Genomic DNA, 13,492 nt, shown 5'->3' with positions numbered 1-13,492 from the left:
TATTTATCCCGCTTTCTCAAAATCCTGATTATGATGACAGAGAATACGGAAGGAGGGGAAACTATAACAGAAAGAGTGAACTGAGCCAAGCCGGCAATCTCCTCGAAATAGGTCAGTTTTGAAAGCACAAAGAATTTTCATACAGCCTTTTTAAAAGAAACGCTTTTTAGGACTGAGGATTGTGCTGGAGAAGTGCCACTGTGGATCCCTCACACACACACACACACACACACACACACACACTCACACACAAAGCTAAGGCAAACCGTACAAGGAAGGCACTGAAGATTACTACTGCCCCCCGATGTTCAGGACTGGCATTACCCATCCTTCTCTCTTGGGCTCCCATCCAGATACTCAATCAACAATCGTGTGGGTTCTCTTTCCTCATATCGCCGTCACGACGGCTGCTTGAGAGAAGATCCGGGCTTCCGTAAACGTGCAGCGGATACGCTGGTGACCTTTCTCCCCCTCACATGACCTCTCTCTATCCCAAGCAGAGCGCAAATCCTCCACAAAGGCAAGTTAGAAGGAGGAATCGATGAAGACATGCCACTTTGGGCTCCCTCTCTGTCTTAGTACGGTTGATGCTCTAAGCTGCCGACTCACGCTCAGCACGACGCGAGCTTGTGTAGGAATAGGGAGGAGGCGCTTTGTGATTCACCTTGCCGCAAATAGAACGCACAATTATTTCTATCCTGTTTGGAGGCGGATCAAATGAGTTCATAGCGCTGACCCGGCTCTCTTTTCGCCTCTCACCTATTTTCCACTCTATTAAATACACGGGCCGAGGGTTCTCTATCGTTTGCCTCTGCTGGGACGGATTCCTTCAACTCTCTCTCTCCCTTGAGTTCTGAACCTTAAGTGGACAGGTCACGTGAAGGTGGATCCGTTCAAATTGTAATTTGCATGAGGTGTATTATTGCAATCATTTTTTGATCCACGTGATTCCTTTTCCCACTCATTGCTTCTTTATGAAGGTACAGTGGCCAGATGGCGGCACAGCAGAGCTGAAAAGGCCAAACGCTATCAATTCCGTCACACTGCTCGATTTCCTCATTGTTCCGATTCGGAAACAATTCTTCGGAACTAATGAAAGGCAAACTTTATGATACGGTTCTTTAAGCTTCCGAAGCACCCGTGGATTCAGGAATAACGGTATTTACAGTCCTCACCTTTATATATTATTAGTGTATAAAATACTTCATTTGTCTTTCACGTTGGATTGTGCCCCATAAACCAATCAGCTCCTTCTTGTTCCGCCTGCCTGCCTGCCTGCCTGCTGTTTCTTGGGATCCAGCTCGACCGTGTCAGTCTTCTCCGAACACATTAATTCACAAGTGCACAAGTTCCTGCACGTTGTCAATCAATCAGTGGGCCAAGGTGTCCAGTTGCAGGATGTTGTTATTTTTCTTGGCAAAACAACAGGTGGCCATCATATATAGCCGAGTCATTTTTCACCGCTGCGCCACTCCGTGAGTTCGAACTAATGACCAAAACACTGAGCCTCTCCAAATCATCTCTCAACCCTAAGACAGATGGACATGATAAATGGCAGAAGAATCAATGCATGTGTTTGAAGCTGGTCTAGACGAGTGTGAACTCTATGACTGTCTACCTTTTTTCTCACTTTTTTTCGTAAGGAAAAAAAATCATGACAGTCACGGGAAAAATGTGAACCGTAATAAACAACCTGAACCTGTTTTCCTCAAGTGCCGTTAAAAATACAAACATGAACGGGTACATTAACACAATTGGGGATGTGTTGTGTGTTTCACAACACAGGTGTGAAATAGGTTGGATTGAGATGGCTTCTTTTCCACACGTTTTCTCAACTCTTCTCTCTGTGGTCGCACTCACGCACAAACGTCGTTCTTCTTTTCGCAGTTCGAGGCTAATTCGTGCTGAGCCGAGCCGAGCCCATTGCTTTGAAAGGAAAAACAGCATGCATCTCAAAGAGAGGAGATGAAAGTGGTCTAATGATCTATAATACATGGACGCCACTCATCAGCACAGAAAAGTGGGCTTAGGTGTCGAGTGGTGGTGGCGGCGGCGGCGGGGGGGAGCGTTTGTCATACATGTGCCGTGTAAGAATGATGTCAACGTTTGACACAGCTAACGTTTAATTACTCATTGAAACTCAACATGTATTGTGCACTTACTTTTCTGAACCAAATCATATTCTTTACTCTCCAAAAATCAAAACAGCCATGATGAGTGTCACTGCAGTATCAACGCAGTTTTCTCGTCTTAGGTTATTCATCATAGAACCTTTTGACCACTATATTTAATTTACTTTTGATCACAAAATTTGATTTTAAAAATGGATGTGACGTAAATTCAGACTTTATTCGACTTAAAGGGGATGTAGCCCTGTCGACTGTCATCGCTACTTAAGTCCTTCCCGCTAATTACCTTTATAAGGCGTCCAAGCTCATTAAAACAACAAAGTGAGGAGCTGCCCACAACTTTAGCACAGAATTGCTCCTTGACAGCTTCACTCTCAGCGAAAAGTCGTTCCTTTAAAGCAAACTTTCCAGTAATGATGACTGCCTGGAAAAGAATCAAAGTATGTAGATGATTTGAATAACTTTGAAGCAGTGAAGATGATTGAAGATGATTGAGTCCACTGAAATACACACATTTTCACTCACACACTTTGCATTCCACCCCTCCGCGGCGTTTTATTATTCGCGGTATGTTGCGCCTTTCGGCGCAGGCCGGTGAGATTAGTCATCGTCTGTCCCATCTGTTGTGTTTACTCCCAGGACTTATTTGTTTACTCGCCGGCTCACGTTAGATTGCCGTGCGGCCGGGGGGATTCCTTGGGTACAGATGTGGTCGTATCCTCTCATTTGGCCGACCGATTCATCGCATTTATTATTAAAAGCTTCAATGAAGAACATCATTTCTTAAAATATAATGATTCGGACCCGCGTGAGAGGAAAACATGGGAAAATGGTGGCTTGACGACACTGTATGGATGAGTTGAACTTTTTTTTTTTTAAATGTATTGAGGTCAACCTGTTCCACAAAAGGTAGTTGAGCACAAAAATATGTATTAGCTTGACCTTCTCGTTGTCGCTTCTGTTGATAAGAAAACAGTCACCGATTATTATTCTATTCCATGTACACACAAAAAAGGCAGTTGCTCGTTCAACACAAACTTTCCGAGTCTATTTTGCGTAATGCTAACAAACAGCAAAAGCTATAGACAGTTTAATGATTAGCATCGGCGTCAAGGTGTTAAAACCCTTTTAGCGATGGTGGTTTGAATGCAAGCAATGCAGGAAGACGTCGGTTGAAAACTAAATATTTGCAGCCATATATTCTTTATCCTTTACTATGCAAACAACCAAGATACATTACTGAAGTTTACTAAGGACCAGCTTCTTTTACACGACACTTCCAAGCACGAAGAATACGTACAAAACCCCCAACTTGGGATTCGAACCATGAATCTTAGAGCTGCGAGACAGCTGTCCTAATCACCAAGCACCGTCTTGAATAAAATCAATAAATGTAATATGTCATCTCATTCATCCTGTTCTGTTGTTGAAAGAAAATACCAAACATTCCCTGCGTTGTTGTTGTTGTTGTCATTGTGTGTCTGTCTGCATTTTGGCCCACAAACGAGTTGGTGATTTACTGGCTTCTTGAATCCAAATGGCGGCGTGTAAATCCATCAGATTTGCTCTGGTCTTTTCAATTGTTCAGCCCATTTCACATCGGCAGTTTTTTTGCAGATCAAGTCGTGTGTGAATTAAAATCAAAAAAATGCTGTGGATGGTTTTGCTGTCCCAAGGGCACGATCCAACAAGCACAACTATGTGAGCCACGCATACCCAAAAAAAGTTGTATAACGCAAGGTCGCCGACATTCATTATGTAAAGTAAATTAGCTTTGGCCGACTGGCGTGCTTTAATGCAGGGAGAATTTGCTGAGCCCACGCTGCTTTGAATGAGTCTCCTGACTTGTGGCCTTTCCCACACAAAATTATCTTCCTAACTGAAAACTGCAGCTGTTTGTAAGAAGGAATTTGTTGGCCAATGAATGGCCAAAAGGCACCTCTTGCATTAAAAAAGAACGCCATTCTTAATTAAACCAATAGAATACAGCAAGACTGGCAGCTCCAAAACTGAACAGCAGCTTCTCAAGTTGGCGATCGGAACAAAATTATATGTAAATATAAATATATATATAGTGTGTGTGTGTGTGTGTGTGTAAAAGTGCTGCATGATTTTATTGAAGTAGACGATATAGCTGAGTCTGTTTTGAGCTGAGCTCACTCACTACTCGAGCTAACCAACCCAGTGGCCACGTCATTAGGTGCACCTGCGTAAAATAATGAGATCCGATGCAAGACCATGAAGCGTATCAACAATTCTGCCTCTGCGACGTTAATAAGGTTTCGTTACCGAGAGTGAGATTTACTTCCCGCAATTATATTAGAACGGTGGCTCTAATATATTTTTTTTAACAGCGTCATCGCAACGCAGCCTGCATTGGCATTCTAACAACAATAACTATGTGAAATAATAAAAGCGTCCTGATAACATGATAAGATCCCACTCATTTGTGCATGCGAGTATTGTCTCGGGCCAAGATAAAAAGGAGCACGCAGACTTCCAGGCATTTGTATCAAAAAGAAGATTCTGAGTACTGAGCACAAGGCACAAATCAACATTAGCCACGTCATGAGGATACATTGGCTCTTGAAAAGGCTTAAAACACACATATGCATCTTAGTGTCCATTATTTTAAAAAATGGATGAACAACACAGATAATGCATTTATTAGCATTTAAATAAAACCTCTTAGTTGTGCGCGTTGTTGTCCTTGTGCGTGATGAATAGGTGCGTGAAAAGGAACGACCGCCCAGGACTTGTTGACATTTTCACGAGTCCAGTCGGAGCACTTAAGATGCCCACTTGATTGATACGAGTGCTTTGCAGACAAAAGGAGGGCGAAATGAAGAATGGACATAAATGTAAAGGGGGATGGAGCATGTGGGAAACATCGGCAAGTGATGGGGCTGTCACAGCATTGGGAGAAATAAAAGAATGAAATACACGACAGAGAAATATAAAGACAGGAAAGAGACGGCAAGAGAAGAAAACTTGACACAAGTTCTTTTTTTCTTTTTTACTGCTTTCAGTATAGTGGCTGATAGAGAAGCTCCCTGGAGGCCAATCTGCGTTTGAGCTCCTTCCACAACAGTTCTCTTTCCTTTTGGGCACCCTTGTTGGATTTTGTCCACAATTTAGGGAGCGCGTTATCTGCGCCTCACGGCAAAAGCCTTTGCCAATCACCTGTTATTCAATTTACTCACTGCGTGCTCGTTTGATTTCTTCAGATTTAGGAAAATGCAAAGACACTGAAGCAGAAATTAGACTTAGACAGCTTGGTTGAGTTCAATCACAATTCTTGTTCAAAAAGCTCTGTTTTCAGGAAAGTGCAATACAGCGCTGGGCCCTTCAAGAGCGGAAAGTCTCCATTCAGAAAAGGGCAAAGTCTAAGGTTGTTAGATCAGTTTTATATTCAGTAGCACATTGTGGGCCGGGATTGATGGGCGATGAGTCTTCGGGGTGGGGCAAGTTCGAAGGAGAGTCTGCTTCCATGCGAGTGGTGCTGGTTATGGGCGATTCGGTGTGTTGGTGGGGGCTGTTGGTGTGTGTGTGTGGAGGGGGTTGTTGTCTTCCATCCCGTATCTCGGCCTTGGCGATCATCTTTGGCCGAGTTCTCGGGTGGCTCCTTCTGGCACCAGCTGGTTTTATCTCCATGTGACCTTCCTGTGAACATTCTCCTCCAATCTCGGACATACACTGTCGTACCGCATTCAACCGTATCTTTTTCTTTGTTAGGTCAAGATATTTCCCTCTGTGCAGAACGTTCAGTAGTAATCAAAAACTGGCGTCTAGCATTAGTCAAAACATAAGATACAATCAAGTACTGAACGGTCAAGACGACTGCGGCCATGTCCATGATTCAGAGAAAAAACATCAGGCATGCATTCCACAGTTCCTTAAGGGTCATTAAGGTATTTAGGCAATATATCAAAAGTCATTTGTTATTTCAAAGTCCTCAGAAATATATATCAGATCATAAAGTTATAAAAACCTTTCTCATCACCACTTATCAAAAATGTCTAGTTATGTCTTCTTTATTGATTTGGTGTGTAGGTATAATTATATGCTTCAAATGTTTCTTTTATTTATTTAATATGTGAATATACTTGTCTGCTTATGTACTTTATTCAATGAGGTTTGAGCATATCTGTTTTTGTAGCGAGGCAGGACTTTTTGTATTTCGACCTCATTCCTTCACCCTTCATGAAGCCTCGGTTCTCCTGGGCCCTCCGACTCAGGTAGGGCATCACCTCGTTCACTGGGCCGTAGGGGACGTACTTGTAGACTGGGAAACCCGCCTGGCCTGGGGTTGCAAGTCAAATGGAAGAAGACCAAAAGGGGAAATGTAAGGTGCGGCTATTATTTTGTCCACTAGAGGTCACCGTCCGTAGTATCTGTGACTGAATGCGCGTGACTTGAAAAGACTTGGCTAATCCGTTAGCCACTTTGAGGTCACGTTCAGACGAACGAGGCTCATAGTACATATTGTAAAGGTGTTTTTTTTTTTAAAAGCCTTTCTGCAACGGTTGCTTTGTTTGTTCGGGAAAACCACAAAAGAAGCTTACACCAATGCGAGACCCTTTCGAGTAGAACAGCGTGATTGACAAACGAAAACCGACAGCGGCAACTCACGGAGACAACTCGTCAATGCCGAGGTGCCTCGCTTTATATATGTCCCCGCGCGGGCCTGCCATCCGCGCTCATGGTCAGACAGCCAATTCTCACGAGGCGGAATTTGGACTCGAATATGTCGGAAGGTTAGCTGTGACTTTGTGTATGTGTGTTTTGCTCACCTAGCGGGAAGCTGATCTGATCACACATGCCCAGGAGCTGGCCAAAGAAAACTTTGTTTTCTCTGGGCAATAATGCTAGCTCGTTCATTCTGATGGCCAGATAGAAGAAAAATAAATAAATCAGAGATAAGCGTGACTAAAGATTCACAAGAGGCAAAGTTCGAACGTACCTCCGCAAAGTGTGTTTCACGGTGTCCTCATTGTGGGAAGCCACCATGACATTGGCGTTCCTGTGGCGGGCAATCTCATCCAGTACGTAATCCAAACATCTGAATAGAAGAACATTTAGATGAGCAACAACCAAAAAATCATGTATACACTTCATCAGCTTTACAAAAAGATCAAGCTAATTAAGCTTATGAAATCAGGAGATGCTCAAGATCCTTCCTTTTACTTTCACGCTTACCTGTGGTACATTACGTTGGTCGTCTCGTAATCAGGGTTAATGGGGTCCTCGTAATCAAATTCTAAGGCCCTCTCCCGCTCCTGGTGCATGTAGGCCCCTCGCACCAGCTTGGCGGCAAAATGCCATCCCTCGCGTCCAGATAACTCAACCGCCAACGTTAGGTTGTCAAAAGCGTCCTGCGCACAAACGCTGAAGCTCACCAACTCAAGTTCTCACGGCAGCAGACAGTTTACATCAATTGTGATTTGCCACCTTCAAGTAGCATTGGTAGGTGTTGAAGATGACCGGCTTGTCTTTGTTGTAAACATTTTGCATTTGCAGTGTTAGTCTGTTGATGGCCGGCTGCATGTAGGTCTGCTCCGCATCCACCATCAAGCGGACGCCGTTCTTTACAGCGTGCTGCGTTGAAAAAAAGAAAGTCACTACTTGTCACCACTATGTTTGACACATAGTAATCAAACAGTAGTGTCAGGCTCTGACAGATGACCTCAGCTAAAGTCTCCATACGCTGCAATATCCTTGTCATTTGTCCCTCCTCCTCCGCGCTGAAGTCTTTTAGCAGCGGCTCCAGTTGACCAAGCTGAGCAAACAAGCAAGAAGAAGAGCATTAGATACTAATGGCTCCTAATGGAATGACAAAGACCAGGTAGTAATTGAACTCCTTATCATTCGCTAACACAAAGTGTGATTCCATTAGTATAATCACCTCCGCCCAAGGCTCAAAGGCAACAGGTGCGCTTTTATCGATTGGTTTGTCAGGGTCGGCTCGGTACAAAACGCACGGCGGGTTTCCATTTTGGTGATCGTCCGAATGAGGGTGTTATCTCATTTTGGATTTGTTGAGATTGAAGTCATTATAGAATTTCACTTCAGAGCTCAGCCACAATTTTGCAAATATTGTGTGTGGATGTCACAAGATGGCGGCACGGTGAGGATCATAAAGTACCAACAGCATGCAGCGAGCATGTACACAATCATGAGTAGTTAAACGAGTAGTTAAACAACTCAATACAATCAAACTACCATCACATTGATAGTATTAGCTAGCATATTCGCCAAAATAACACACTAGCACCAACTAATAAAAACAAAACCATCTTCACATGAGGCTCATTTACTATCATATTAGCCCGCATACGAGCCAAAGTAACATGCTAGCACAAATTATTGTCTTATCGATAAACCCGCCTTACACAAATCACGTTATTAGTATGGAAATTGTAACGACATAGTAGACTGCACAGACTACTGGCTCCATTAGAGAGAAGCAAATACATGTCCAAAGTCTTGCTCCGCTGAGTTTTGACTTGTGTATTTCAGCTTGACTGACCTGAACATTGGGGACAACAAGCAGGTCTGCCAGGTTTGCTCTGTCATCAAAGAGGCGCTCCCAATCCAGGAGGTCAATAGTTCTGCCAAAACAGAACATCAACAATATGACAAGCGTCCATAAAAAAAAAGCTGTTTTTCAGCCGTTTACGGTTTAGCTACGAGATATGTGTCATATAGAGCATAAATCGCAGATATTAGATCCTGTTGGAGTTTTGTGTTTGGTTAGGATCTCACCCTAACCCTGAAGCGTCCTCACTGCGTGCAGTCAACGCATTGTAGAAGTCATCGTTCGCACCCACACTGCTGAAAAATTCCTTCATGGAGACATCGGCATTAAAAATGTAGCAACGTAACGAGCTGAATGAGAGAATAACCAAGTCACCTGCATCTGTTTAAGATCCAACTTTTGCTCCAAGACATCTACGCTATCTTGACGCTGCTTGGATGCCAAGAAGGTGAAAAATCGACGCCATTTCACAAGGATCTCAGAGAGCTGGAGCTTGAAGAACAAAGATACCAGGTGAGCATAAAGCTACAACAAGAAGGGTGATTATTTTGATATCTGAAACATCTCACCAGGAATTGAGGTCGGCCCAGGGCGGTCATTTTGATGGCAGAGAAGCCGTCCATTGAGCTCCCTCCTATGTTGGATAGACTTCATTGTATTATTTTCACAGCATTTTATTTCAAAAGAATCCCATAGCTATGTCTTAGCTTAATGCTAACAAACAACTTTGCCTACCAGATGCCTGGATACATTTCATGAAGGTTTCCATATGTTGGTCGCATTTGCTTTCATCTGCGTAGAAATATGTTTGGGAGCCACCAATCGTGTTTTTGTAGTTCTCGCCTGACAGTGACAACAAAAAGTACCTTCAGTCAAACAGATTTAAGGCTCAATCTTAATCAACATTGTTAGCTATTATTATATCATGAAAGCTGCGCGTTTCGTTTTTTTTTTTTCTATTCTTTAAACCCAAAAGCCATTTTTGTCTGATTAAAAAAAACAAAAAAGGAACAACAAAATGTATGAGACAGAGAATGTGCTTTTTATGGAAGGACATTTTAAAGCAATCGTACCTAATAAAGACGGCAGTGTACTATCAATTGTGTGCAAGACAATGGAGTGTGAGGTGACTGACCTTTATCTCCACTGGCTGCACTTGAGCTAAATAAAAAGAAATAAGAGAATTAATCAGTTCAACAATTAGAGTTGGATGTGCAACATTTGATCTACACTGCTTCAGCTGTTTTCTTCACCTTATTTTTTTGCAAGCAGGATCCCAGTAAACATATGCAACCAATGATTTATTTTGAACACAAATTTATTCCATGTAAATAAATATTCCAGGCAAGTACATTTGCACAAATTCTCGTGATAAAATGGAGATGGAGCCTTAGAATTATGGGGGTTTGTATTTTTTTTTTTTTTTTTTTTTTTTTTTTTTTTAAGGATACCCTGACTTGGCCCCCCCCATGCAAGGAATAAAAATCCTAGCTCCGCCAGTGGTGGTGGAAGCATCTTTTTTTCCTCATCTTAAACTGGGACCGATCCCAAATAGCAGTCAGCGTTAGCGCAAAACTCTCTATCATAGAAGACATGGTACGCTCAAGAGCTCACTGGGCTACCTGATGTTTGTCTGTGATGTGTGCAACGTTTGAACTTGAAGTCAGCTGTCAGCTTACGTCAGCGTCACTTCGACACTTGTACGGCTCGCTTTCATTTTGACCTCCATTAAACATTTGACGTTATAAGAGAATGAGGCATTGTTCAAAGGCGTTGCTGCGTGACTTCTGAAGGTCCAAATGGAGCACTCACATGTTTGCCACGCGCGCCTCATGTGACCAAATTACTAACAAGTGAGACATGTCCTGTATCTTGAAATGTCAAGTTGTTGTTTGTATTTGGCTTCAATATTTTGGGGGAATGAGTTCAGCTGCTCCTAAGATAATAATGCCACCGAATTAAATTTCCCAGAACCAATACGACCGTTACCGAAAAAAGCTGTCCCGAATATTTTGGGTGCAACTTTCTTACTGCATCTGTGGCTCCTCCTCCTGGCTGATGTCCTCCTCCACACTGTAGTCCAGTACGGAGCCAACACCGAAGGCCAGGTTCTTCTGAATGAGCGGCCTGATGGCTTTGTGATCCTCGCCGGCCACAAACTGACCGTAAAATGTCATTTTCATCAGCTGATCAAAGGCTTTCCGACCCAACACCTTCTTCCCCAAATCCATTATCTGAGCAGAGATAGATACAAGATGATGTAACCTGAGAGTTTTCATGAATCATTTAAACACATTCAGTGTGGTGAGTTGGAAATAACCACTGCAGAGCCGTTTTTTTTTGGTTTGTTTTTGCTTGGCTTCCCGCTTAATTGAATATTCTAACATTGCGGTACCAGTGACACCTGATCACGAGTGTTTGACAATACTCGGATGACGGGAGACGCTCCGGCGCTCACGTCACTCACAATGTCCCTGCAGCGACTGGTTGCGTCTCGACATGTTTTGAAGGCATCAGTCTTGCCTGACAAAAGTGCTTGCGGAAGACTTTTAAAGCAGCCACACGAACCTTAATGAGGAAGAGAAGCTTCTTATGCCAGGTAGAAATTCTTCTAAAACAAGGACACGTAAAAATACATAACCCCTTCAACTCAGCCAGTAATGTGAGAGGTGGTAAGAGCTAAAGGGGAACCTTTTGAAAGCACTGTAATCTATTTTTTATATATATATATATATATACCTCATGAATATAGAATAATACAGCCTGCAAACGAAAAGATTCTGGGACTGTCTCCAAGTTCACTGTGAACCTGAACAGAATGAAAAGTGCAGCGACACCTCCGAAATCAAACGCGGTACATTCTGTGATGCTTTTTTGAATTAGAATTTGCGCTTTTTTTAACTCCTTCACTGCCGGTCCAGTTCAAATAGGTCCGTGACGTCTATTGCCGTCATTGGCAGAGTTAAAAGACGCAACAAAGCGAATTGCTTTTAAATACTACATTATACATGTTGAACGTTCTCCAGGGTAGAAAATCCAAAAGATCTGCCGTGGCTAGTCTGACTGGATAACTGTGACGAGAGGGTGACGCTAAATGAAAGTAGCGTGTGCACAAATGGGGACGCCGACCTGCCTGGAAAAACAACTTGTAATTTGAGAGGTGGGTTTTACGTGCTTGCCTGAGGTTCACACGCAACCTGAAGTTGTTTTGCTCATCTCATATAGACGCTAAGAATAAGGCCTTTTGATAAATGACATGATCTTTGGTTGTCATTTCTGAGGAGGTGGCGCATGCATATATAGTCATCATTTGATAAGAAGACGCAAAGAATTATAAATGAATGCCTGTGAGCTGTCTTTCTGTATATTTTGCTGCATTGTTTGTGTTCCAGTATTTGAAATTGGAGTGTTAGGACCACAACAGCGATGTCTCACTTTGTTTCTTTGTTAGAAAAGACGAAAATTGTAGTTGCAAAATTGTAGTCTCAAATTTTAGAGCCTGTCTGGAGCTCCGGCTATTGTTCAGGTATACTACCTAAAGTGCTGTCTGGAAAGGGTACAGAAAGTTCTTACTGTGGATGATGGATGTTTGTTTTGTAATGCTGCTTTGTGTTTCGGCACCCACTGTACTGTACTGTACTGTACTGTATGAAGTGTTCAGTGTGTTGTGGATGATTCATATGAGTTTCCTAAGTTTAGTACAGCAGATCATATATGATATTTTGTTTAAAGCCAACAAATAAATAGATCATATATATACGATATATACATGTATAACATGAAAACGGTTTGCAATGGCATTAGGGACCAGGGTAAAACTTTACCTCTTGATTCTTATCAACCAGGAAGTCAAAGGAGCACATTTTGAGAACCAGCAGACTTCTCAGGAGCTCCAACGAGTCCTTGCTCTTATAAGCCTCTCTGGTTTGCTCAAAATCCACACATATCCCACCGCCGGCCCGTCCCGAACTGCCACCAGGTCCATTTCGACGACCACCCACGTCCACCTGCGTGTGTTGGGCTTGGCTGCCAGGGAGCCGCGGTCTCGGGCTGCTGAGTAGCCGCCTGAGGGGCGCCTCAGCCCGGGCTCGCGTGACAGCTACAGCCGGTAACATTAGAGAACACCGCTGCAACCAGCTCCGGCGTGTTTTGAAAGGCCGAGGGGGTTCGTCCTCTCGTTTGCACCGGTGGGAGTGTCTGCGTGATGCAAAGTTGCTTTGCTGACTTGCAGCCTTGACGCACACACATGCAGTAGTACCGTTACTCGACAATGATTTCAACCCAGAAAAAGGCAAAAGTAGTTCTCAAAATAATTGCGCAAGACAGGACAACAGGAAGGGGGGTCAAGAGAAGTTGTTGTTTTTATCAAAAAGAACGTAATAAACAAAGAACGTGCCCCAAAAGTCACTTAAACTAGAATAAGAATAGATCATGTGGTTGTAAAAGAATGAACAACATCTGTAACTGAGGGTGCCTAAGGTTGGGAGTAGTGCAGGGGCGTGCAAAGGCCGATGGGGTGGAACGCCGCCTCCTCCCCTCCCTAAGATAACTCACCCCAAAATAGACTAATAGTCGTAGTTTTCAGCTTGTTTTGCTCTTTGTATGGGTACAGTCTTCCTATTTTTAAAATGCCATTAAAACAACAATGCATGTGATGATGACCTTTTAATTCCCACCACCAAAGTGTACATAATGAAGCAGCACATGAACACATTATGCTTTGCAACGGGTTCGTTTAAAAATCCATCTGGGAGGTATATCTTGTTTTAAGACATTTTGCGGGGGATCATTACCTCCGCCAAGGAGGGTAATGTTGTGTGTCTGT

At 43.1% G+C, this 13,492-nt stretch overlaps 1 protein-coding gene and 1 long non-coding RNA gene across 3 annotated transcripts in view; one reads left to right on the top strand and one right to left on the bottom strand.

The window, feature by feature from the left end:
* Positions 1 to 5,244, top strand: part of LOC148397309 (uncharacterized) — a 157,842-nt gene extending 152,598 nt beyond the window's left edge. For both annotated transcript variants that reach the window (XR_015858602.1, XR_015858597.1), the window contains one exon: positions 5,159 to 5,244. This is a non-coding gene — a long non-coding RNA (uncharacterized LOC148397309). The remainder of the gene's footprint in view (positions 1 to 5,158) is intronic.
* On the bottom strand, positions 4,773 to 12,896 carry prodhb (proline dehydrogenase (oxidase) 1b). Its single transcript, XM_088376108.1, has 15 exons — positions 12,492 to 12,896; positions 10,699 to 10,901; positions 9,803 to 9,828; positions 9,403 to 9,510; positions 9,237 to 9,301; positions 9,043 to 9,159; positions 8,895 to 8,974; positions 8,659 to 8,740; positions 7,816 to 7,908; positions 7,581 to 7,727; positions 7,329 to 7,504; positions 7,093 to 7,191; positions 6,923 to 7,011; positions 6,332 to 6,432; positions 4,773 to 5,244 (listed from the first exon to the last, which is right to left on the bottom strand). Exons 1-15 carry the CDS (start codon positions 12,780 to 12,782, stop codon positions 5,155 to 5,157), a joined length of 1,767 nt encoding a protein of 588 aa, XP_088232234.1. The 5' UTR covers positions 12,783 to 12,896; the 3' UTR covers positions 4,773 to 5,154.
* Between the last annotated feature and the right edge of the window lie 596 nt (positions 12,897 to 13,492).

Source organism: Syngnathus floridae, chromosome 5, assembly GCF_059516105.1.
Source record: "Syngnathus floridae isolate MCC-2025c chromosome 5, RoL_Sflo_1.0, whole genome shotgun sequence".
Lineage (NCBI taxonomy): Eukaryota > Metazoa > Chordata > Actinopteri > Syngnathiformes > Syngnathidae > Syngnathus > Syngnathus floridae.
The sequence above is the reverse complement of the archived record's forward strand: the minus strand, read 5'-3'. Positions and strand labels throughout refer to the sequence as shown.

What these genes read in the sequence shown, in the direction of transcription:
- prodhb (XM_088376108.1), bottom strand. Translation starts at nt 12,782, where the DNA reads ATGTTACCGGCTGTAGCTGTCACGCGAGCCCGGGCTGAGGCGCCCCTC. An exon ending in TGGATCTTAAACAGATGCAG is followed by an intron (nt 8,975 to 9,042) that starts GTGACTTGGTTA and finishes GTCTCCATGAAG; the next exon opens with GAATTTTTCAGCAGTGTGGG. An exon ending in GAGGACGCTTCAGGGTTAGG is followed by an intron (nt 8,741 to 8,894) that starts GTGAGATCCTAA and finishes CTGTTTTGGCAG; the next exon opens with AACTATTGACCTCCTGGATT.